We start from the raw sequence: 25236 nt of genomic DNA, 5'->3' as shown, positions 1-25236 counted from the left end.
CCAACACTTAAGCCCATGAATTGGTCTATTTTATTTTTGAGTATTCCTAAACCCAAATATAAATAGTTGTTTTTTGGACACAATTTTAAGGCTTAAGGATGAAGTTACAAGTTTTTTCATCAATCTTTTGGGATGTCCATGTAGTATGATTATTTCCTTATCTGTTCATTGTTTTATGAGGTGATGGATTCTCACCTCAAATATTGAAATATATATTTATATAAATTTTCAAAATGAAGAAATTAGTGAGGACTTAATTATTTGTATCCTCATTTTATTGAAGTCGAATAATTTTCTCCATAATTTTTTACATCTATTTAAAGGGTTTTTCCACATTATATTTGGTGTCTCTTTTTTGCTGATTTAATAATACGAGAAAAGCATGCATAAATTTCATGTAGTGCTACAAAATTAGCAAAATAATAAAAAGAATAATGCAAATAAGACCAATCTCATTACAAAAAAACATTCTCTGTGATTTTTTCACTTTGACCATGATTCAAAAAATGACAAGGAAGATCTTTTTTTCATATTGAAAGTCAATATGTTATTCCAGAATGGTTTTTTCAAAAAGCAAAGAACACGTGTAATCCTTTTATGATTTTTTCGGAGTTGTTTTGAGAGATTTTGTGAAGTTTTTTCTTCTTGGTAAAGTCTCAAAATTATTTAGTTCATGTACCATATACAAATTTTGTTTCTTTCATGGATTTTGGGTCCCATTACCAGGATTTGGACAATTGTCCCAGTTATGATTATACTTCCTCATTGGGATTTTGTCAATTGATAATCTTCAGTCAATGATCCATAAGCGTAAATATATGTTTTTTGATGGTGAACATATAAACAAATATGCCAAAAGCATATTCGGCGGCAAAGGCGTGGTGTAGAACTAACCCATTTCATCCTTAGCGAGGACGAATCAAATCAATCACATATTAAGCATTGTACCAATGGATCCTAGTCTTAACAACCTTGTAAGGGGGTGTGTAACAAGCAGAGCCAATGAAAACCTGAGATACGATTCTATATGGAAATGTCCCAGCCTACCACCAAAAAACACCCTAAATTCCTCACTTCTTAAAGTAATGCCTCAATATAACAATTCTATAGGCCTGTATCATGTGATCATAATACCTCAGGCCCTCAGGCACCCCACAGAAGAATTTTAGTTCCATTACTGGTATTATGTTTTATGCAATGCAATGCAAGGCAAAACTAATAAAATGAAACTTATGTGTTTTTTTTGCAATGATACCCAGATGGTTCATTCACTGATATGCATGCCCACAAAGACAAAAAGAAAAGTATGTTGATACCGAGAATACTCACTCACCAGTAAAAATGGGGTTATAGATGGGATCAAGTAGTAGAACCATGTTTCTACACGAGCAGATTCAATCAGAAAGCAGATTGGCGATGTATAAACAGCGATTACAACAGAAGTGAATCAATGAATGAGACTACCACTTTCATTTTCCCTCTATCTTACATTTCTTGTAAATAAGAAGAGTTCTATGTTACAAATCAAAATTGTGGTGGAGTTGCAAAGACCACAGCTAGTTTCCCTCTCACACTCTCAATTAGATGGTTTCTCAGCTTCAAAACAAATAGAATAAAAATTGCACAAGCTTTATATCTTCTCCCTTTGTAAGCAACACTCCCTCAGTTGCCTTTTTTGGGACCTTATGGGATTTTCCATTTTGAATGAATTAGTTGTTGTTCCATCCAAGGAGCAAAAAACCGCACCCCCTCTAATCCTATAGCCCTGCAAAGATGCACCCAACCTACCGAAGAGCAAGCAATCATCTGTGACAGATTTTTGTTTCCGTACAAAACAATTTCAGATCAAGGCAAATCCAGTCACACTCGATACTTCCTGCAACAGAGGAGCGTAATAACAAAAGAATGCAACAATAAAACCAGAAAATCCTTCCCAACAAGCCAGACATGGCCATACCTTCCATATTTTCTTCCTTGAAGAGAGGGCCCACTGCCTTGGATAGAATAGACGGGTGAATCATGCCGTTTTCAAAACCAATCAGTAAGGAATAACATATGGAAGAGCATAGATATCAGCTGAGTCTACTTGCAGAGCCTCCGCCCATACTTGAGGTGTCTCATCACCTCCAGAAGAACCCATCTTGGGTTTCTCTGACTGGGAAATGCTGCTACTAAATAGCCACTCTTGGTCATCAAAATCAGACCATTCTTCCATTTTGGGTACCAAAAGCACCTGACTTAAATACTTGGAATCTGGATGGGGCGGTTTTTTAGAAGCATCAGCAATTTGGTCAGCTTGTGAAGCCACAGACAAAGGCTTTGTTGAAGCGACAGAAAATGGCTGAGCTCCTATTATACCATTTAATTTGTGCTCCTTATTTTCCACTTTAAGATTATTAGCAGTCCCTCCTTGCCTATCAGAAGTAATCAGAATAGAGGTTTGGCAAGGTTCCAATTTCCTCCCATTCTCTATCAATGGATGAGAAGTGGGTCTTGGCAACTTATTAGGCTTAACTTCATTGACTGTAAAAAAAGTCAAAAAGGAAGTAGCATTTGTTAGCAAATAAGATAAATCAGATTCAAACCTGCCTTACAAAACTGATTTAATTTTATAGTAAGAAATGCTGCCAGCCAAATGATATCAAATTTTAACAAAAAGTAAGTCCTTTACCAAAAAAATGTCTTAAAAGGTATAGCAGAATCTAAACTAGGTTAAAAAGAAATACTCTTATTATCCCCTTGATTGGGTAAAGGAGAAACCCAGTTTGCAGTGAACACAACTAAACAGCAATATAGATGTGCTGCAGCACTATATATAAAGGACTCACCATGCAAAAATCCATTTGTGTCAGAGTCCTTCCGTTTCCTGTGATTTCCCTCGGTAGCAGCACTCTTGTTGCTGTCCTTGTGAAGATGTGATGTTTTGATATTGTGGGTAACTGTAACATCATCTTTGTTGCTTTCTTTTGATTTATCCAGTTCTTTGTTCTTGTGTTCAATTTTCTCCTTTTCTTTCTCCTCCTTTCTCTTCTCCTTATCCCTATCTTTCTCCTTCCCTTGACTTTTTTTCTCTCTATCTCTATCCTTACGTTTATCTCCTCGTTTATCATCACCTTCCTTGTCTTTGGTCTTTTCTTTTGCTTCCATCCTCCTCTCAATCTTCTTCTCCAATGGTTTCGGAGTTCCTTCAAGCCTATGAAGACCAGTTCCAGTAAGACTCTGAGCCACTGAATTTCCACTAATTCTTGACTCATCCCTGACTCCTTGCCCATCAATCTTTCTATCCTCACCTCTCTTGTCCTTGTTCTTTTCCTTCCCTTCAGTCCGAATACCAACATCTTTAGCCACCAACCTGGCCATCGCCTCATCCTTTCTTCGATCTGTACCAGTGAACTTCTCAACCAACTGATTCCCATTTCCTCCATCTTCAGCTCTAATCCTCCTCCCCAACTCCTGCAGAAATTTAGAATCCTTATTCCCCTCACCCAGATGACTACTTTGAGTAAGCTTCTCTTCATTGTAACCCACAAGTTGACCAGCAAATCTCTTCTCATTGGAGACACTATTTTTATCTCTATCCCTGACCTCTTTTTGACTGAGTTTCTCTGCATTAAAACCCTCAAATTCTGATGCAAGTCTCTTCTCATCTGAGGTAATGTTTTTGTCTTTTTCTTTTTCTCTGTCCTTTTCCTTATCCTTTTTTCTATCTCTATGTTTATCCTTTCTGTCTTTCTTCTCTTTGTGTCTTCCATCACCTCGATCTTTCTCCCTTTTTTCTTTACCTTCTTTCTTCTCTTTTTCCCTCTTTTCCTTTTTATGTTTCTTCTCCCGGTGCTTTTCCTAAAAATTAGATGAACAAAAAGGAAAAAAGTCAAGGAACAATGTAAATTCAATGAAAAGAAAAAACAAACAGGATAAATTTTCAAAATTATATTGAATGCAGACAGCAGAATAACAACCAATTGTTTCATCTCTCATTTTTCTCTCATTAGTATCAGTTGGATTCTAATCAACCTCCCACTAGTTGTCCTTTTTTGATTTTGGGGGGGCACTTTAGGCACCCGTTGTATACTCCCTATGTACTTTGGGGTGCTTTTATGGTGTTTCCCTTTTGACTATACATTTTTCTTTACCTATCAAAAAAAAAAAAAAAACCCTCCCACTAGGCATCTCTCTAACTTAAAAAAGTAACCTATTCCTTTTTCTTTTCATAAACCCCAGAAGAAGCAAACATTAAAAAGATTTCATAGCATCTGCCTCTTGGTGGCCAACACCTAGACACACCAACTTGAAAGGAGACCAATAAGCAACGCATAAAAAGGAATAGAAAATCAGATCAAGAGCAAATAAGTATCCTTAACCAAAAAAAAAAAAAAAACACAGAAGAAGGGGGGTCTGACATCTCTTCAGAGCAACAACATAGGGGACTGATTGATTTGCTCTTTCTGACAATAATCTGATAAACCACAAAAAAATTATCTAGAATGAAAAGCCACACAGAAGGCCTACAACTCCTCGCTGGAAAGGAACCATGCATCAAGGGCAGAAAAGACCCTACAAGACCAGCACTTAAGAGAAAGAACTTCAAGTTGCTATGACCTTTCACACTATGCGACAATAGATCTCCTTACGAATATCGCCCTTTGACTATCTGATGGCTAATTACTTGCAATTGTTCTGTAATTGATGCTACAGATTATTAACAAATTTTCAATATTATCTCAAACGTAACTTCATGTACATTAGATTTTCAGTTTTAGTGAATGGAAGACCCATAGATCTCTTCCAAAGTTCCAAGGGACTGAATCAAGCCTGTGCAGAAGCATTTCATCAATGGATTTAAGGTTCAAGGTAGAGGGCAAGGAATTTTACCATCTCCTCTTTGTTCATGATACTTCACTTTCTAAGAGGCTAGTGAGGATTATTTGAGGCATTTGAGAGGGTGTTGATATGCTTTGAGCTAGTATTGGGCTTAAAAATCAATTTGCAAAGGAGCAAATTGATTATGATGGTTAATGAGATAGAGACAGATAGATTTGCTTCTTTTGGATATAAGGGTCGGTCACCTTCCTTCGACCTATTTAGACCTTACCTTTAGGAGTGCCTTTTGAAGTCTAGTGCAGTTTGGGAGTTAGTGGAGGAGTACTTTAAGAGTATATTGGCTTCTCAAAAGAAATAGTACTTATCAAAAAAGGGAAGAATTGAGTTTTATTTAAGGCACACTCTATTTTACATAATCACTTCATATTCTTATTTTTCGTTTCCACAAAAAGTGGGAGTTAAACTGGAAAAGATTCAAAGAGATTTCCTATCGGGGGATCACCCAAAGGGAAAAAGGATTCATAAGGTGATTGATTGTTGGTGTGCTCAAATAAAAAGGGCAGTGGTTTAGGCATCAAAAAACTTCCTACCATATACAAAGCCCCACTTGGCAAGTAGCTGTGAAAATTTGCCAACATGAGGGACAATTTTGTAGAGGATCCTTAAAGGAAAGCTCCAAAAGATGGATGTTGGTTGAAAACACAAAAGGTGAGGGGGTACATAATGTGGAGTTGTCGAAAACCATGAGAGGTGGATGGGATGAGTTCAACCTTTTAGGTTTGAGAATATGTGGTTGCAACATCCTAGTTTCAAAGAGTGCTTTAGTAGTTGGTGGAGAGAATTTGAAGGAAATGGTTGGGAAGGTCACAAGTTCATGAGGAAGTTACAATTTGTTAAGGCAAAATTGAAAGATTGGAATAAGAATAGTTTTGGAATGCTAAAGGAAAGGAAAAAAACCATCTTGGATGAAATAGCTAACATTGATGTCATTGAACAAGAAGGGGTTCTCTCTTCTGATCTTTCTATTCAAAGAATTGTAAGAAGAGGGGAGCTAGAGGAAATAATTGAGGGAAGAAATTCATTGGAGACAAAAAGCTAAGGTAAAATGGGTTAAGGACGGGGATTGCAATTCAAAGTTGTTTCACAAAGTGGCTAACGGGAGACGAAACAGGAATTTCATCAAATTCTTGGAGAATGAAAGAGGTTTGGTGTTGGACAATTCCGAGAGCATCACAGAGGATATATTACTTTATTTCAAAAAGCTCTACTCGAGTCCTCCTGGAGAGTCTTGGAGAGTAGAAGGTATTGATTGGTCCCCTATATCATAAGAGAGTGCTTCTAGGCTGGATTCCCCTTTTTCCGAAGAAGAGATCTTTAATGCCATTTTTCAGTTAGATAGGGATAAGGCGTCGGGGCCTGATGGTTTCACCATTGCAGTGTTTCAGAATTGTTGGGATGTGATCAAGGATGACTTAGTGAGGGTGTTTGCAGAGTTTCACAATAGCAGGATTATTTATCAAAACACCAATGCCTCCTTCATAGTTCTTTTGCCCAAAAAGAGTCAATCAAAGAAGATTTCAAATTTTAGACCTATCAGCCTGATCACTTGTCTCTATAAGGTAATAGCAAAAGTCTTGTCAGGGCGATTAAGAGGAGTACTACACGAGACCATCCACTTTACTCAAGGTGCTTTTGTTCAAGGGAGACAAATTCTGGATGCAGTTCTTATAGCCAATGAGATTGTGGACGAGAAAAGGCGATCAGGGGAGGAAGGAGTTGTATTCAAGATAGACTTTAAAAAGGCTTATGACCATGTGAAATGGGATTTTTTGGATCATGCGTTGGAGAAGAAGGGATTTAGTTCTAAATGGAGGATTTGGATGAGAGGTTGTCTGTCGTCGGTCTCTTATGCTATTCTAGTGAATGGTAATGCTAAAGGGTGGGTCAAGGCATCTAAAGGTTTAAGGCAAGGTGACCCTTTATCCCCTTTCCTGTTCACTATTGTTGCAGATGTGTTGAGTAGAATGTTGTTGAAAGCTAAGGAAAGAAGTTTGTTGGAGGGCTTCAGGGTAGGTAGAAATAAATGTAGGGTGTCCCATCTACAATTCGCAGACGATACCATCCTCTTTGCTAACTCTTGTGCGGAAGAACTGCAAACTCTTAAGAGTTTATTGTTAGTATTTGGTCAAGTTTTTGGGCTTAAGGTCAATCTTGACAAGAGTAATCTTATGGGCATCAACCTTGATCAGAATCATCTCTCTAGGTTAGCCTTGTTGCTTGACTGCAAGGCTTCAGTTTGGCCTATACTTTATCTGGGTCTTCCTTTGGGAGGGAATCCAACTACTTGTGGATTCTGGGATCCAGTGATTGAGAGAATCTCTAGGAGATTAGACGGGTGGCAAAAGGCTTACTTATCTTTCGATGGTAGGATAACTCTTGTACAATCATGCCTTTCCCACATCCCTAGCTACTTTCTTTCTCTGTTTAAGATTTCCGCTTCAATGGCTGCAAAAGTTGAGAGGATGCAAAGGGATTTTCTTTGGTCAGGGGTTGGGGAAGGTAAAAGAGATCATCTTGTTAGTTGGGATGCAGTGTGTAAGCCGAGGGTAAAAGGGGGTTTGGGGTTTGGAAAGATTCCTTTAAGGAATCGTGCTCTTTTAAGGAAATGGTTGTGGAGGTTTCCTAGGGAGAGTACAGCTCTGTGGCATCAGGTCATTCTTAGCATCTACGAGGCACACCCAAATGGTTGGGATGCCAACACTTTAGTCAGATGGTCACATCGTTGTCCTTGGAAGGCCATTGCACAAGTCTTTCAGGATTTTTCCAAGTATACTCGGTTTGTCGTAGGAGATGGGGAAAGAATTCGCTTTTGGGAAGATTTGTGGTGGGGGGACCAAATCTTCAAAGACCAATATCCAAGACTATTTAGAGTAGTAATGGATAAAAATATTCCTATATCTTCAATTCTCGGTTTTGCTCGCCCTTTCTCATGGAACTTTAATTTCCGTCGTAATCTATCTGATTCTGAGATAGAAGATCTAGAATGCCTCATGCGCTCTCTTGATTGTATGCATTTATCCACTTCCGCTTTAGATGCGAGATCTTGGTCCTTATTGTCTTCAAGATTGTTTACAATCAAGTCTTTCTTTACAACCTTGTCCCAAATGCCTGATTCATTTCCATTTTTCCCCACTAAGTTTGTATGGAAATCTCATGTCCCTTTCAAAGTTAAGGCCTTTGTCTGGCTTGTGGCACACAAGAAGGTAAATACCAATGACTTGCTACAATTGAGGAGACCTCACAAAGCTCTTAGCCCTGACATTTGTAAGCTGTGTATGGAGCAAGGAGAATCAGCAGATCATCTCTTCCTTCATTGTTCTATGTTGTTGGGGTTGTGGCACAGACTATTTCAACTAGCCAAGATGGATTGGGTTCCTCCGAGAAACATTTCAGACATGATGTTCATCAATTATAAAGGTTTTGGCAAGTCCAAGAAAGGGTTAGTTCTGTGGCAAAACGCGTGCATAGCTTTAATTTGGGTTGTGTGACGGGAAAGAAATGTTAGGATATTTGAGGACAAAGCTAGGAATTCAGATAATCTTTGGGACCCCATTCATTTCCTTGCTTCTCTTTGGGCTTTTTGTTCCGCGGTTTTTAAGGGCATTCCCTTTAACGTATTACAACTAGATTGGCTAGCAGTGTGTAGTTCCAATGGAACGGTATAGTCAAGGGTGCTTGTGCGTAGTTGACATAGTGTAGTGTCTTGTTATCTTTTTGTGTTGTTTAGTTTCACCTTTGGCAGGAGGATTCCTCATCCTCCTATTGTACTTCTTTTTCAATCAATATATTCATGTGTGGTTTCCTATCAAAAAAAAAAAAAAAAAGAGCTCAACCTTCAAACCACCATAGTTGGCCAAGTGGGTTTAGGCTCCTTGAAATAAGCATTTTCTTCTAGTCCAGCTACTACCAAATTTGCAAGAGTGGTAGATCTTTTGTGATTGAGGAAGGTTAGGGTCATTACAACCTCCATTTTCAAAGGCATTTTTCAAGAATAGGAGCTAGAAGTGGTGGATATGTTCATGAAGCATCCATTTTCTTAATTTGATTAGAGAAAGGAGGATAGCCTCTTATGGAAGGGAGAAAAGAAAGGGAGGTAGGTATCAAGTGAACTCCTTTTACAATTTGATGTATTTGAGGGATCTTATTCTTTTCCTTGCAAAAAAGGCGTGGGGTTCCAATTCCCCATGTAAGGGTTTCTTTTTTTCCTTCCTTTTTTCTTCTTCTTCTTTGTAATTTTTTTTTTTTTTTTTTTTAACTTGGAACACTATTATTATTATTTTTTTAATACATAAATTTTTTGTCCCCATTAGAACTTGAACTTGGAACCTCCCACAAACCCTCCCCAACCTTTTACCACTTGAGCCAGGCCTCAAGGGCTACTTGGAACGCTACTTGAGAGAAGATTTAGTCTTCAGTGAATAGGCGTGGGATTCATGAAGCAATTGTAGAGTAACAAAAGCATATTTTTAATTCACAGCAATAAAGCCTGATTATTAAGGAATATATTATTTAGCACGTTTAATATATTATGCTTATTTACCTATCAAAAAAAAATCAAGGAATATATTATTTACTATTATCGAGTGGGCACTTCCAAAATTAATCAAAGATCTCTTGTTAGGTTGGAAGGCTCAATACATGAATTCTTGAGGAAGTGTGACACATGACTCCTACTTGCTCTTTTTGATGCATATGTACAGAGCATAATAGTTGGGCCTTCAACACTGGGGAGTTTTCTAACTAGAAATTGGAGGAGACTTTCATCAAATACCCTTCAAGAATGGTCTAGATTATTTCTTTTACATTTCATTGAAGAACTAAGTAGCAGATAGTAGGTTTTTTTATGTAGTTTTCTTTAATTCTCCTTGTGGTTACCTTTGCAAACTTCTTGTGTACATCAATGCCCCACTTTTTGTGTTAGTCATTGTTCAATACAGTTTTATTTGCCTATCAAAACTATACTTCATATAAATATATATGTAGAAAATTTTATTATCATATATGGATTGGCCTCAAATATGTGTATGATGAAATGTTTATGTATAAGAATTGCCATGATCACTATATAATACAAGTTTGTAAAATAAATCATTTTACTCAATTTTTTTTTTATTTTTTATTTTTATTGATGGGTAAATTTTCATCCCCATTGAGACTTGAACCTGGAACCTCCCACAAACCCTCCCCATCCCTTTACCACTTGAGCTAGGCCTCAAGGACATCATTCTACTTAATTTTTTTATTCATGACATGGTTGAATCACATTCAATACTTAGCCTCAAATTAAGCAAATAATCTTCATTTTTGTAAATTGGCAATCACAACATTTAGTCCCTAAGAAAGGCGGGGCTGATGATTTACGCAACTATAGACCCATTAGCTTGGTGGGAGGTCTATACAAGATTCTTGCTAAGGTCCTAGCTAATAGGTTGAAGAAGGTAGTGAGTAAGGTGGTGTCTCCTACCCAAAATGCCTTTGTTGAAGGAAGGCAAATCCTTGATGCTGCGTTAATTGCTAATGAGGCCATAGACTCGCTACTAAAAGGGGATGAAGTTGATGTGTTATGCAAATTGGACCTAGAGAAGGCTTACGACCATATTAACTGGGATTTTCTTATGACAGTGATGCAAAAAATGGGTTTTGGGGAGAAATGGACTGGTTGGATCAGGTGGTGCATCTCCACTGCTTCCTTCTCAGTTTTGATTAACGGTTCGCCTGCGGGTTTTTTCCAGAGTACTCGAGGGTTAAGGCAAGGGGACCCCATTTCCCCTTACTTGTTTGTCTTAGGAATGGAGGCCTTAAGCTGCCTCATTAACAGAGCAGTTAGGGGGGGCTTCCTGACCGGCTGCAGGTTAAGGGGTAGGGGTGGCAATGGGATTCAAGTGTCTCACCTGTTGTTCGCGGATGATACGTTGGTTTTTTGTGAGGATTCCCAAGATCAAATGGTTGTTCTAAGCTGGCTTTTAATGTGGTTTGAAGACATCTCTAGTCTGAGCATGAATTTGAACAAGAGTGAAATTCTGCCGGTGGGAAGAGTTGAGAATGCTGAGATATTGGCTTCTGAACTGGGATGCAAAGTGGGTTCCCTTCCCTCCACTTATTTGGGGCTACCTCTAGGTGCTCCTCACAAATCGGTGGCTGTGTGGGATGGTGTGGAAGAAAGGATGACGAAGAGACTCGCTTTGTGGAAGAGGCAATTCATTTCTAAGGGGGGGAGAATCACTCTCATTTGGAGCACTTTGGCTAGCATGCCGATCTATCTTATGTCCTTGATGCATATACCAAGAGTTGTTAGATTGAGGCTTGAGAAAATCCAAAGGGATTTCCTTTGGGGTGGGGGTGCTTTGGAGAAGAGGCCTCATCTTGTAAAGTGGGACGTGGTTCGCTCTCATAAAATGAAGGGTGGTTTGAGGATTAGAAATTTTTCTATCCTCAATAGGGCCCTGTTGTGTAAATGGAGCTGGCGCTTTGCGGCTGAAAGAGAGTCTTTTTGGAAGCTTATTATCAGTAGGAAGTATGGGGAAGAAGGAGGAGGGTGGATCTCTCGTGAGGTTAAGGAAGGCTATGGGTTGGGGTTGTGGAAGGAAATTAGAAAGGAAGGCATTCTGATGTTTAAAAACGTTTCCTTCACTGTAGGGGATGGTAGAAGGGTGAAATTTTGGAAGGACATTTGGTGTGGAAACATTCCCCTTTGTGAGGCTTTTCCTTCTTTGTTTGCTTTTGCGGTCTCTCAAGATGCGTGGGTAGCGGATTGTTGGGACTCTATGGGGGATGCGGGGGGATGGTATCCTTATTTCTCTAGACCATTTAATGATTGGGAGATGGAGGCGGTGGTGAGTCTCCTTTCGTTCCTTCAAGGAAAGAGGCTTATTGTTGGGATGGAGGATAGAGTGTTGTGGAATGCTTCTAAGAATGGGATTTTCTCTATAAAATCCCTTTACAATACTCTTGATTCTAGTGGTGCAGTCTCGTTTCCTTGGAGAATCATTTGGAGCCCTTGCGTGCCTACAAAGGTGGGTTTTTTTGCTTGGGAAGCTTCTTGGGGGAAGGTGCTAACCCAAGATCAACTCAAAAGGAGGGGCTGGATTTTAGCAAACAGGTGCTTCTTGTGTTGTGATGATGAGGAGACAATAAACCACATCCTTATTCATTGCCCCAAGGCAAGGGTGTTGTGGAATCTTGTGTTTTCGTTGTTTGGGGTTAATTGGGTCCTTTTGCTTTCGGTTAGAGACACTCTCCTTGGTTGGTTCGCTTCCTTTGTGGACAAGAAGCGTGGAAAGACTTGGCGGGCAGCTCCCCTTTATTTATTTTGGACGGTTTGGAAAGAAAGAAATAGGATAGTTTTTTATAATGAGGCTTTGTCAATCCAAAGATTGAAAAACTCCTTCGTTTGTAATCTTTTCTCTTGGTCTAAGTCTTGTTTAGATGGAGAACCTCATTCCTTAATTAACTTTGTTGATTGGTTGGGTTCTAATTGAGGGTTGGTAAGTGTTTGTTTCCTTGTGTTTTTTGTTGAGGGGCTTCTCATGTATACTCCCTGTATGCTTCAGGTTGCCTTCTTGCTCCCTTCTTTTAATAAATTTTCTGTGTTTATCTATCAAAAAAAAAACATTTATCTTTCTATAATTTAGTACAAAAGTTTTCAATACTTAATTTTCTTAATTTTTAGTTTTATCAAACACCTTTTTACTCTTCTACCAACAACAAACCTCCTTAAGAATATCAAGCTTCTACAACCTGATTACTATGTCTTGCAATTATTACATAGCATCAATGGATGTGACAATCTCAAGCATGGTTTGAAGTTTGTCCAAAACTAGTACGACTCAGCTAGGTCTTATCCACCTTGGTCATGGCCATGACAAGATCAATTGGCGCGTCAAATATTATGTAGTTCAATAATGATTCATTCACAACTTGGAAATAAATCATTTGACAACTCGAGTCCCATGAAAAGGAGGGGAAAAAAATAAAGAATCTACATCTCCCAATGATTCCCCATAACAATTAAGGAAAAAAATACCTAAATTTATGACTAAGAAAAAAAATTCAAAATACCTTATTCTTAAACAATTAATGAATTGTTATCAATTAAAATTTTTTATTATATTTACTTTTAAATTTTGAAAATAAAAAATAAATCTTATTAAGCTACAATTCCAAGTTTTTAATACACCAATTAACAAAAATTAGTATTGGACCTAAAAATATGTATAATAATGTCTAAAAATTTTCTACTCTTAATACTATCATAAACCAATTTAAAACATATAACTATTTAAAAGATAGTGTGTATCACTCAAAACCAATCTGAAGTTTCAAGGACAATCCACCTCAAGGTTTGCCAAGTCCGATACCATGGTTTTGAATTATGATCTCAACTACCTTCTTTATTCCACACCAGCATCCATGTTGTACTTCTACTCAACAATTTTAAACTTCAACCCGCTAATTTGACATCCAAAACAAATACAAACCATTCCCCTCTTAGAAGTCAAATTTTCCCACATATTTTCAAATCTAAAAGGATCCATTTTTCTACTCACAACTCATGAATATAGTAGATTCTATAGAATAAAATCATGAGTTGATTTAGTTCTAAGAAGGTTGATGTTAGTAACACCCCCAACCAAACAATCCAAGCTTCAGCAATACGCACACACTCATAAACACATTTTATCCACTGTGATCATACTAAGGTTATCCCAACCACAAGATCTAGTTTTGGGAACGCTATTATGAGAAAGATCCATCAAAACACTCCCTTTAATATGCTCTCCAAATAACATCATCTTTCTCAAGCTTCTTTTCCTTCAACATCAAAATCAATCTGAGTCAAGCTCCTACCCTTACAAGTTCTCCCTAAAGCAACAATCTGTACTACCACAAACTTTGTGTTTCCACCAAAAGAATTTTCTTTATTTTACTTTAGGGGCAGATATCATATAAGAGCCCAGCCAGGAGCTTGCATGCACAAAAAAACCTTATCCCAAATGACAATGATAGCCCAAGAGATTTAAAAAAAGACTGGCACAACCATTTTACTCCCAAAAAATGCTCTCTATTAAGAAAAGCTTAACCTTAACACAAATAGCAACTTTGACCTTCCATTAACAACCAAGCTTCAGCTACAAAGCTCTAGTCCTTTATACCAGGAATTTAAAACTCTAATGCAATGTTCAGAGATTGATCATCAGGAATGTATCACCACCACACCTTCCATTTAATAATGAAGTTTCAACTACATTGCTTTCATCCTTGTTTACCAAGCCCCTAAAACTTCAATACAAGATGTTGAGATCAACCATCAGCAGATGCCACATAATTCAGAGGGAAAAATCAGAACTAATTGGAACTCCACAGCAAAAACATATCAATGCAGGTAATTTGTGTTTAAATCAACAAAAAACACCCCATTCTTTCTGAACATGAGCAGCTTGTTATTCCTGTCCATAGGACAACTTATGCATAATTTCTTTCATTAAACCACATAGCAAAACTTCATTCTACTCATTTGAAACCCTGTTTCTTCTCCCAGCTCTAAATTCCAAATACTCAGTTTTAGCCATTACTTATAACAGACCTGAAAATGGTAGGCTTTTTGACAATTGTATATCAGAGTTACAGTCATATTCATCTCAGACCCTCTTCAAAATAAAGTGTCTTTCTAGAAGGTAGGAGTTTGATGTTGAACCTGACATAAGCAACAGAAAATTCCTTGACTTTTTTTATAATAGTCAAAGGCACACTATACATGTGCATGGTCACATTGATAAATCTCTTCAATGCTCCTTTCATTTCTCTAACCTACCATATTATCTCTATAGCATGCTGGTCATATTGTTTATCTCCATAAAGACCACACTAAGTTCCTTCACTCTAAACCTTTTGATTAATCAACCTTGAAGTTAGCTTCTCCTTGGTCCAAAACCAAACTAGTTTTAGATATTCTTTCCAAGATTCAGATCTTTGGCAATATTTTCAACCACTATCTATTGAAGCTTCACATAATAACTCTTTATTTGATATAATAATAGTTCAAGTAACTCTAAACATCTCCTTTACTCTTAAAAGTGCAGTAAATGCTTTTTCACCATTCACTTTGAAGTTTATGTAAAATTATGTGCTAAGGGCTAAGGGTTTTATCATTTTAAGAACTATTCCCACCATGAAGAAATGTGGATTGTGAAAGTTGAATAAGTATCTTAAAAACTTTTGGGAAAACATTTATGAGCATATCCGCCAACCATATGTTACTTCTCTCAACTTAACAAAACCTTATACCAACAACTTAAGATGGGGTACATCCTCTACAAGATCAAATCAAAATGTAACCTTAAAATACACATTGGAACCTTGTCCAACATGAGTTTATGTTTGGGTGCATCTATAGAGAAATATGTATCAGCAGATACTTTTCCTTTCAAGAAAAACTGCACACACTCTTAATATCCACATAACCAACAAGCTGATTTTCTATATGCATTTAATAACATATACAGATAGAATTACTTGAAGCATAGTTGCACTTATGAAAAAATCAGAATTCTAAATAGCTTAGGCAATATCAACACAGTAAACATCTTGTGAGAAAATATCCCAACACTATGTTCTTAAACCTAGGCATACTTTAAGTACTCTTAAGAGAAAGGAAAAAAAAAAAAAAAAAAAAAAACCAGGGCCAAACATGCTACCAGTAAACCGCAGAAGATGAATATTCAGTAGCATATCCTATAATACATCTAAAGATGGTCCTTCAACCTTAATAGATTTTGTAGATTGGGTGGGTTCGCGATGAGGGAGAAGGTTTTTTGTTTTTCCTTGTTGTTTTGGATCCAAATGCAAGGGAGTGAGTATCTCTATACTGTATTTCTGTGGGTCACTATTTTAGCGCCTCTTCGTAATACATTTCTTTTGCTTATTGATAAATAAAAAATAATACATATAAAGAACCCTTATATGCCTAATGACATGCAGCTGACATAAAACAAGAGCTGTAGCATACAAACGTCAGAAACCATAGTATAGTCATAGTCCACAATCCCTAACCTAACAAAATGTGAGCTTCTAAAAAGAACAAGATTTTGTATAACCATTTGCAATTCAAACCAAAACCAACATACATTCAGATAAATATTTAAAAAAAAAAAAACCAACAACAACAACGTATAGTTATTCTTGTGAAAGAAAGCAGAAACAGGCATTGCTTTGATAATATCAACAAAGCAAAAAGTAAACATCTTACAAAGGATGATAACACTGTGTTCTTAAAGCTAGATGTACTGTAAGCACCCTAAAAACATGTCACCAATAAACCCCACAAACGTTTATATCTGGTAGCTTATGCAATAACACATATAATCCTCATACCCAAAACCATCAAGATTGAGCATATTGGCAGACCAAAAAATAAATAAAAATTTTAAAATAATAAAATATTTTTAAATTAAAATTTATAATTTAAAAATTTTGAAAACAAAAAACCAAAAATATAAAATAAAAATAAAAATAAAAAGCTTGTAATATGAAAGTCAGAAACCGTTGTACAGTTGTACTCCACAATCTTCTAAGTGAAAAAAGATGTTTCCAGCAACATACTAGTGCACCCAGCAATCAAAGAAATAAAACTCAATAAGACAACCACAACAGAACTTGCAAGATGAAGCCAATGGGAAAGTACAAGGAAATACATGCTGGTATTCATTCCATTTGGAGAAAGACAATAGATCTTCCTGAACACAAGGAACTAATAGCACAAAGGATGGGAGAGGAGGGAGGGGAAGGGGAGGAAGAATATTTCTTAATAGGCAGTGAGGTGACGTATTAAAACGAGGCATAAACCATATGCACAGGAAGTATACAAAAAAGTGCCAAAGGATGAGAAAAGATGAAAAGCAAAGGAAAGAACAATTGGCTTTGAGTCCAAAGGCCCCACCCAAAACATTAGTCCAAAAAAAGGAAAGATCTAGACCTCCTAAAGAAATGAGAGGCCAAACATATAGAATTTTGGGGAGAGCCTTTTTTAGCCACTGATCAGAATGCTCCTCCTTATTGAATATTCTGTCATTGTACTCTCTCCAAATGCACCAAACAAGCAAAAGAGGAGCAAATCTCAATATTTGCCTATATTGCTTGACGACATACCTACCATGCCATCCAAACAGAAGCTCTTTGACTGACAATGAGAACATGCAAGGGATGCCAAACAGAGATCACAAAAGATCCCACAGCAATAAAGTTTTTGCATGACCAATAAAATATAATATCAACTCAAAACTGGTCACAATTCAATTTTCACAGAAAAAGGCGATAAAGTGACATTAGTTAAAAGATATATGGTTCATGATAATAGAATACATCTTGCAGTTGGAGATCAATGGAATCAATTTTGAGCTCTAGAGCCACTGGAATAACCAAAATGATAAGAGAACGTTCTTAATTTGATTCTGGAAGTTCCTGTTGACTCAAGTTGATAGGATCAGCTCAAAGGGCAGAATTCAAGCAGAAGACTAACAACAGGCAGCAACCCAGATCAGTATTTTGTTACCACATTCAAATTGGTTCAGACCAGAATTTGTGAAACAATGATTATTCATTCCATGATGGATGGGAAGACAAATCAGTACCCCAAAGGCTTGATTGTGGCTTGGCTGAACTAATTTCTTCAAACATAATGAACAACATTGAGCATCCACAAAAGCTAGTGGAATGTACCAAGATAACTACTGTGTCTGAACAAGGATACCGTAATACTTGTAATTAAGTTGAAGATGGGGCAGCATAAAATTTTGGATAAAGCTTAAACACTATAACTTCAACCAGGTTATAAGGGGATTAAAATAATATTTCTTTAGGCCACTAAAAAAAATTGAATTGGAGGTGGAGGAAGGGAGGGAGACTAGTATTGCAAACAAAAAAAGCAAACCAGAAGGAAGAGCTGCCAGATAAAAACAACAGGGGGCATCCCTGCAATTATCCAAATCTCCACAGAATGTAAGTGTGATAGACCACAATATTCAGAGGAAATTTTGAATTATTAATTAGTGAAGCCCAACTTAAATAAATATAACCAAACAAACAGTTATGAAAACTACAAACATAGCTTCAAGTATCATACAATAGCACAATGAAAGAACGCTGGTCCCTTACCATCTGCAATACTAAATACTCTTTTAATATCAGAAAGAAAATATCCCTTACCATCTGCAATACTAAATACTCTTTTAATATCAGAAAGAAAATATATTCATCATTGAAGGCTAAGCACAAAGAAGGACAAGCAATCCTTCTAAGGCATATAATTGTTGTTGATCAGAAAGTAGACATGTATATTGCTTCACAGAAACTAAAACCATTCACACAAACTATAGGCATAAGACTAAAAACCTCAAGCTTTTCTAGGTGTTGATCAATGTCAGGAAATGCCTTGGCATATCACTAAATCAACATTGACCACTCAATATATATGGGCAATAAGAATGAATTGCATGCAACTGGCCACATATGAAGAAACAAAAACCACAAACTTTATCTTCACTCCTCTTCACACACCCAGACTTCACCAAGCTCAATAGAAAGTAATCTGAATACCATTAGGAATTTTAAATTTGTTTGCTACTATGGAGGAGCTTATAGTGATAATAATTCTAATATTAAAGAAATTCTCAATGCAATTCATGTGGATACCCTATAGACGTGTCCACAGGCTATGCTTACATTATTCTAGCAGATTTTGATAATTTAGAGATACAGGAAGATGATGATTTGGGAGCTTTAAGTGTTGTCTTTCCAAGCAATAGAAAGAAACGGAGGTCCATGTCCTAATCCACTGTAATTGGTCAATCCAGTCTTGGTGTTTGGTGTTTTCCTTATTTTGGGTTGGTCTAGGTCCATCCAAAGAAAGCCTTTGACACCCTTATAGGGTGGCAAGGCAAATTTGTAGATCAAAGATGGAAGTTAACACAGAAGATGACCTATTTATGCATGTCACTATTTTGGAGAAAGAAAAGAGATGAAAGAAAAACAAAAAGGAGTTGCTTGGTCAAATTGAAAGTTCTGACCAAACTCTGTCTAAGACAGTTCTTCAAAGTTCTTGCATGCTTGGTCACACAGCTTTGGGGCAGTAGTCAACTAATCCTCACAAAAAAATTGAAATTTAATCTTTGTTTTTTCAAGACATTATTAGAACTTCATTAATTTGGCATCAATGCAATGATACTCAACATGATAAAAAAAAGGAATAAATAAATATGTAAAACATGGACAATTAATAAAAAATAACCAACCAAATTTTGGGGAAAAAAGTCCCCCAATGCATGTCATCCCTAAGTAATTTTATATTAAAAAAACTTGAATAACATTTCCTAATCTTAAAAATCTCCAAATATTTTCCTAACATTTATTTACCACTTAAACTTTCTCTATATACTTCCCTTTTTTTTTGGGGGGGGGGGGGGGGGGGGGAGTGCTTCATTTTTTTCTTGAATTTTTTGTTTCTGCTTCCCCAAAATAGTTCCACATATCCTTCTAATCTAAACTGAAAAAGGGGATTTCATGGCATACTTACTACATCAAGCAAGAGGCCAGATCTTTAACTTCTGAATAACTGGATACACATACACCCGTAGGTGTTAAAGGAGCATTTTAGGTGTGCCTAGGCCCAAGGTGCAACGACCCCTTGTTAAAGGAACATTTCCTTCTTTATTTGCTTTAGCTTCGAACAAAGAGGCTTGGGTAAATGAAGTGTGGACAGCCGAGGGGGAATGGGGGGGAAGTTGGAACCCTTGTTTCAATAGACCTTTCAACGATTGGGAGTTGGAAGAAGTGGAAAGGCTATTTTGTTGCTTGGAGGGGAAGAAGGTTAGGGGGGATGAGGAGGATAAGGTGAAGTGGATGGCATCAAAGAATGAGGATTTTTCGGTGAAATCTTTGTATAGGACCATGCAGCCGGGGTCTCTTGCTTTTTTCCCTTCAAAAATTATATGGAACTCTTGTGTGCAGCCCAAATTGAGCTTTTTTGCGTGGGAGGCTTCTTGGGGGAGAGTCCTAACCTTGGATCGCTTGCAAAAGAGAGGTTGGGTTATGGCAAATAGATGTTTTCTTTGCCATAAGAGTGAGGAGACAATTGACCACCTTCTTATCCATTGTGAAAAAACGAGGGAAGTATGGATGGTGTTCCTTTCCTTGTTTGGTGTTTCGTGGGTTTTCCCCCGGTCGGTCAAGGAAACCCTTTTAGGGTGGAGGGGGTCTTTTGTGGGAAAGAAAAGGAAGGTGGCATGGCAATTGGGACCGTTATGCTTGTTTTGGGTTATTTGGAAGGCTAGAAATTCAATTGCATTTGAGGATTGTGGGCTGTCCATTCAAAGGCTGAAAGCATCTTTTGTGTATTTTTTGTGGTCGGAATCCAAATTGTGGATAAAAAATGGTCCTTCGACCCTAATAGATTTTATAGACTGGATGTGTATGCGTTAAGGGAGGGGTTTTTTTGTTTTGCCTTGTCCTTTGATGTTTGGGCCCTTTTGTAAGGGGGTAAGTCTCTTTATACTGTAATCTGGTGGGTCGCTTCTTTAGCGTCTCTTTGCAATACAATCTTATACTTATCGATCAAAAAAAAAAAAAGGTGCAACGACCCCTTACCTCACTTGCCAAGGCATGTGCCTTGCCTATTTTCATTCTAGTTTTCTTTTCTAACACGGATTCCTGAAATTTGGGATATATACATTGAAATTTAATATAACTGCATTAAGTTTTTGTCAGATAATTTTTTTAAATGCTTGAAAGTTTAATTCATTTTGTCTATTGAACTGAATTGTTGGATCATAGTTTATAAAATTGACATGCACATTAGGTTGCACCTCACTTTGCTCGGGCATGTGCCTTGGGTTGCTTGTGCCTAAGCCTTTGGAAAATTTTACGCCTTAGGTGTGCCTTTGAAAACTATGCATACACCACTATAAGAGTAAGTGTCAAATAGAAAAAAGTTGAATTAGTTACATGGTGCAAACTAACTCATTATTAAAGTGTTTCTAGAAGGCATTTTATTTAAAATAAATATACATACATACATACATATATATATAAGGCACTCATGTTAAAAAATAGGCCTGTGATCTAAATAAGATAACCATTCACCCTCCTAAGTAATTCCATATGACAAAAGTTTAAAATTTCATGCATAGAACTGGAGGTGTTTGTATGCAGATCTCTTTTCTCTTGTTCCCTATCTCTAAGTACAAAGATTTTAAAATCATTTCTCCTCTTAAGAATTCTATATTACAATTTAAAATTTCATACACACAACTATAGGTATTCATATGGGAATTTTTTTCCTCCTACCTAACCTCTAAATATGGAATTATGGAGGGACCATTTTTCCTCTTAAGAATTGTTTAGAGGCATGATTTTATAATCATCCATTTCAGAAGAATCTCCTTCTATAAGACTAATTCAAACTGATAAATTGGCAACCTTATTTAGCTTACAAAGACAAGCCTTTAAGCATATTAGGATCCAAAAAAGAAACTGGGCAATGACTCTTCTAAAATCATTCACCAATTAGTGATTGTCAACTAGGGTTAGATCTAATACAATAGCCTATAAAAATAATACGAAGGTGTATGTCTAAATTCCTAAGCAAAATTTCAACTCTGGATCTTACAAAAAGGCAGTTTGAATGTTACCTTAATTAGGCTACACTACCGATAGCTGCTATGCATCTCATTCTTTTTTTCTTTTTTTCCCACAGAACCAGAATTCCTAAGCTCAGAGAAAATTCTGTCATAGATGAAAACTCAGTTCTTAAGATCATCTAATCATAAGTTTACAAATTGCCTTTGGATGGTTATTAGTGACCAGCCCACATCACCAGTATTCAAGCATCTAACATAGGAAATTTTTTAGATCACCTGACCCCCAGTGTGTGATCAGAAATAAATACATGTGTTGTCGGAAAACATAACAAAAAACTCCGACACATTCATATAGAAGAAAAAGACTGGCTACTTAGTCATTTTTTTATGTAAATTTCCTGCAAGTATAACTTTGGTCAAAATCAGAAAAGAAGCTCTGTGATCATAACTTCGACTAAAATCAAAATAATGCAGCTTATCCCACTGGCAGTGAAAACAGAACAATAGAAAACAGGAAATGTTAATAGGTAAAGGGGACATTCCCAAATATTTTATATCAGAACAGAAATGATGCTCTGCCATTTCAACCAGTCAGATATTGAGTTGAAACAATGATGAAAAGTTATGTAACACTCACAAACTCAATGTAAGACAGAAAGGTCTTGAAAGATTAAGAGGCTCTTTAATGTTCCATGGCAATGAAAACCATATGGCTCATTTCTAATTATGTATAAAGCACAATGGAATTCACATCCATAGGACATCCAGGAATTGGTAAATGAATGCTTGCTAATTATGAAAAGCAGTAAATGTAAGAAAAACAGATTAACCTTTTTTAGTAAGTCTGCATCATCTGTCCTAGCCTTTTTTTCATACCCTGGAGGCGGAAACGGAAAGCAGCGAGACATTGCACAGAAATCTTGAATACAGAAAACTAGCACCCTCCACACATAAAATGACTTGAATTACTTTCCAGTTGTACTGTTCCAAAAAGGAAACGGACCAGCAACTATGCTCCTGTCCATGCACCATGACCCCGCATTCATTTCCAGCTTCAATAATCCTCCATAAAGCTATCAGTAAATTTCTAAAGCCACCAAATTTAACTTTCCTTTGCCGCAAATGTTCACTCAGGTCAGTCAAATTTGTCCAATATGTGTTTCAAAACTAAAGCTCCCACACACAGCTAACCACCTTAATCCTCCTTTCCACAATGAGGCAGATTTGTCCAAAATTCAAATTCAAAAGAACTGCTCATCACAGATAGGAGTTGGATCCAACTTGCTGTAATATACTACACTAAACAAGCTCAACGAACCCAGATGCAGGAATCACTATAAAAACACTTGGGTTACGGATTATGCTCAAACTATGTTAACCCAAAAGGTTTTCTGAGAAACAAAAACGGTCCAGTAAAATCTGATCGTTTGTGTTGCCTTCTAGGCCAATAAAGAACCATCACCTCCCTCTTACAACCAAAACCCAATACCAAAAGCATCCCCTACTGAAAGATCAAACACGCTGAAACCGGAAAAAATCCAGAAATCCTCAATCAAAAACAAGCAATTCGGATTCCCGATCACTGCCTACACAATTCCATAGCTACAGTCCTCTTCCATACCAGAACCAAGAATGTTCACCATCAACGTCTGCAAATTCAATGTCCCAAAATCCAACCTTAGAGCTATCAAAGCTCCTGGCCTTTACTTCCGAAATCAAGAGTCAGGAGTGCACTTGGTTCTTCAATCTAGCTCTGATCGTAACCCTAATTACTCAAAAATTCCCAAAATCGAGAACTACCCAGTAACGATTCCACGAAACCCTAAAAAAATCAAGGAACACAAACGTCAAGCACTAGAAAAGGAAACCCTAATTTGAATTCTCAGAAATCAAAGATTCGAAGAAAAAACAATTTCGAAGGAATAAAGGAGGAGGTAAAAAATGAAAATCTAACGCTTTATATTTGGGAATAGGTATCGATCAAAAGCGAAAAAGAAGGGTGCGGGGAGGGAATCAGCGAATTAGCAGAAAAAGAAATGATTGGGCTTGTGATGTTGCTATACCTTGTCTCTCTACAAAGTGAACATTGTAGAAGGGACAAGATCTCTCTGAGCATCCGAGATTGATTTCACAACAAGGAAGCATTCAAACAAAATTGGAGAAGGAGAAGGAGAAGGAGTAGAAGCAGTGATGAGCCTCTCTTCTCTGTGTGCGTTGAGTGTGTCCTGTCTTTCTTCAGACCCTCTCAGTAAGTTTTCCTTCGGAGGTTACACGCGAATCAAAGGGGAAAAAGGGTGAACCGAGTGCGAAACCTCCATATATTGAGAGGGAGTCTAGAGAGAGACTCCCTGCTGGCTTTCCGAGTTTCAAATCCCACGCGCTCATTCTCACTCTCTTCTCTCTCATCAGTCATCAACCACCCATTTTTCACCATTGTTACTGTCCCTCTCCTATGACTTAAAAGTCATATACGTAAAATTACTAAAATGTCCTAATTTGGGTGAGTAAAAAATCCAGCGTCTGGTTTTTCTAATTTTACGTCATCTTTTGAATTTAAAACTAAAAGAAAGGTCTAGGGTCAACTTGGTCCAACACAAAATTAATGTGAGACAATTCAAACCTCTTAATCTTATCTTTGATTAGATTAAGCTCAAATTTTTTAGATTATGTAAGTCAAATTTAAATTCAGTCCAAGTTAAATTCTCCCAAGATTGTTACATTTATATCAAAATTAAAATAATAAATAATATTCTATTTTAAGCATAGAAAATCGATATTCTCCTTCTTAACTTTTTCTAGCATTATGATTAGATTATTTGAGAATCATTATGATTAAATTAATTTTAATATATAGTGTTTTTGTTAATAGTCTTTTTATTAGAAGCATTGTAAAAATAAATAAATGTTTAAATATAAATTAAAAAAAGTGTTTTGATGCTATATTTGGTAATATATTATATAATAAAATTGAAGTAATTGTTAATGAATTAGTCCAAATGATTTTCTAAATTTATGAAAATGAAGAAATTAAATATGTTATCTATTATATTTTGAAATTTGGAACGAGCATTCTTCATTCATAATGCCAAAATGAAATGGTGAATGCGGTTTTATATTTGTCTTTTTCATGAAGTTGGATTTATCAAAATCATCACTTTTATATCGAATTGTGAAGGTTATGTTTGGTTCCCGAAAAATACTAAAGAAAGACAAATAATAATAAAGAAAATGACTTTATTATGTTTGGTAGTCCCATAGAAAATTCAAAGAAAATTAAATATAATTAAAATTAGTTAAAAACTTATGTATTTTAAAATTATTTATTAACTTTTTTATGCATGAGTTAAAATAAATAAAACTAGTTAAAATAGTAAATAAAAATAATTTATTAACTTTAACTCTATTTTTTATTCTCTATCATTTTTTTTATTTCTATTTCTTTTTTTTTTCTATTTTCTTTCCCTCAAATTTTTCGAGAACAAATATAGTTGAAAAGAGTCAAGCATAGGCTTCCAATAAGATCTTTTTTATTAGATATATGATACCTAATATAATAGTTTTTAAAAGTTATAATTACCTAAAAATAATAAAATAATTCAAAAAGTAATAAGAAGATTTTTATTTTTTTTAGCTTTTTACTTAAAATAATTTTCTTTCAAACTTTAGGTTGTAACTTGTTATAAAGTTTTGACTGAATAAAAAAGTCAAAATATTTGACTTTTTTCTA

The 25236-nt window shown here is 36.3% G+C and overlaps 1 protein-coding gene across 3 annotated transcripts; it reads right to left on the bottom strand.

Annotated features, from left to right (window-relative positions):
* Nucleotides 1-1443: 1443 nt before the first annotated feature.
* Nucleotides 1444-23817, bottom strand: LOC100250375 (uncharacterized). 3 transcript variants are annotated; one of them, XR_785856.3, is made up of 5 exons: nt 23573-23817; nt 22340-23331; nt 2829-3840; nt 1958-2523; nt 1444-1876 (listed from the first exon to the last, which is right to left on the bottom strand). XR_785856.3 is itself a non-coding variant. In XM_010652028.3 (4 exons), the coding sequence occupies exons 2-4, from the start codon at nt 22415-22417 to the stop codon at nt 2039-2041; spliced, it is 1575 nt and encodes a 524-aa protein (XP_010650330.1). In that variant the 5' UTR covers nt 22418-23331; nt 23573-23817; the 3' UTR covers nt 1444-2038. The 3 variants fall into 3 exon arrangements, 2 of the variants coding, with proteins under 2 accessions (XP_010650330.1, XP_059592976.1); XM_010652028.3 differs by having other exon boundaries at nt 1444-2523; XM_059736993.1 differs by having other exon boundaries at nt 1444-2523; nt 22340-23817.
* Between the last annotated feature and the right edge of the window lie 1419 nt (nt 23818-25236).

This window comes from Vitis vinifera, chromosome 5 (genome assembly GCF_030704535.1).
Source record: "Vitis vinifera cultivar Pinot Noir 40024 chromosome 5, ASM3070453v1".
NCBI lineage: Eukaryota > Viridiplantae > Streptophyta > Magnoliopsida > Vitales > Vitaceae > Vitis > Vitis vinifera.
Note: the sequence above shows the minus strand (reverse complement) of the source record. Positions and strands in the feature narration are given on the sequence as shown.

Coding starts and splice junctions, on each gene's coding strand:
- LOC100250375 (XM_059736993.1), bottom strand. CDS start 22,417: ATGTCTCGCTGCTTTCCGTTTCCGCCTCCAGGGTATGAAAAAAAGGCT. Junction 3,841..22,339: donor ATGCAGACTTACTAAAAAAG/GTTAATCTGTTT, acceptor TCTAATTTTTAG/GAAAAGCACCGGGAGAAGAA. Junction 2,524..2,828: donor CACAAATGGATTTTTGCATG/GTGAGTCCTTTA, acceptor CTTTTTTTACAG/TCAATGAAGTTAAGCCTAAT.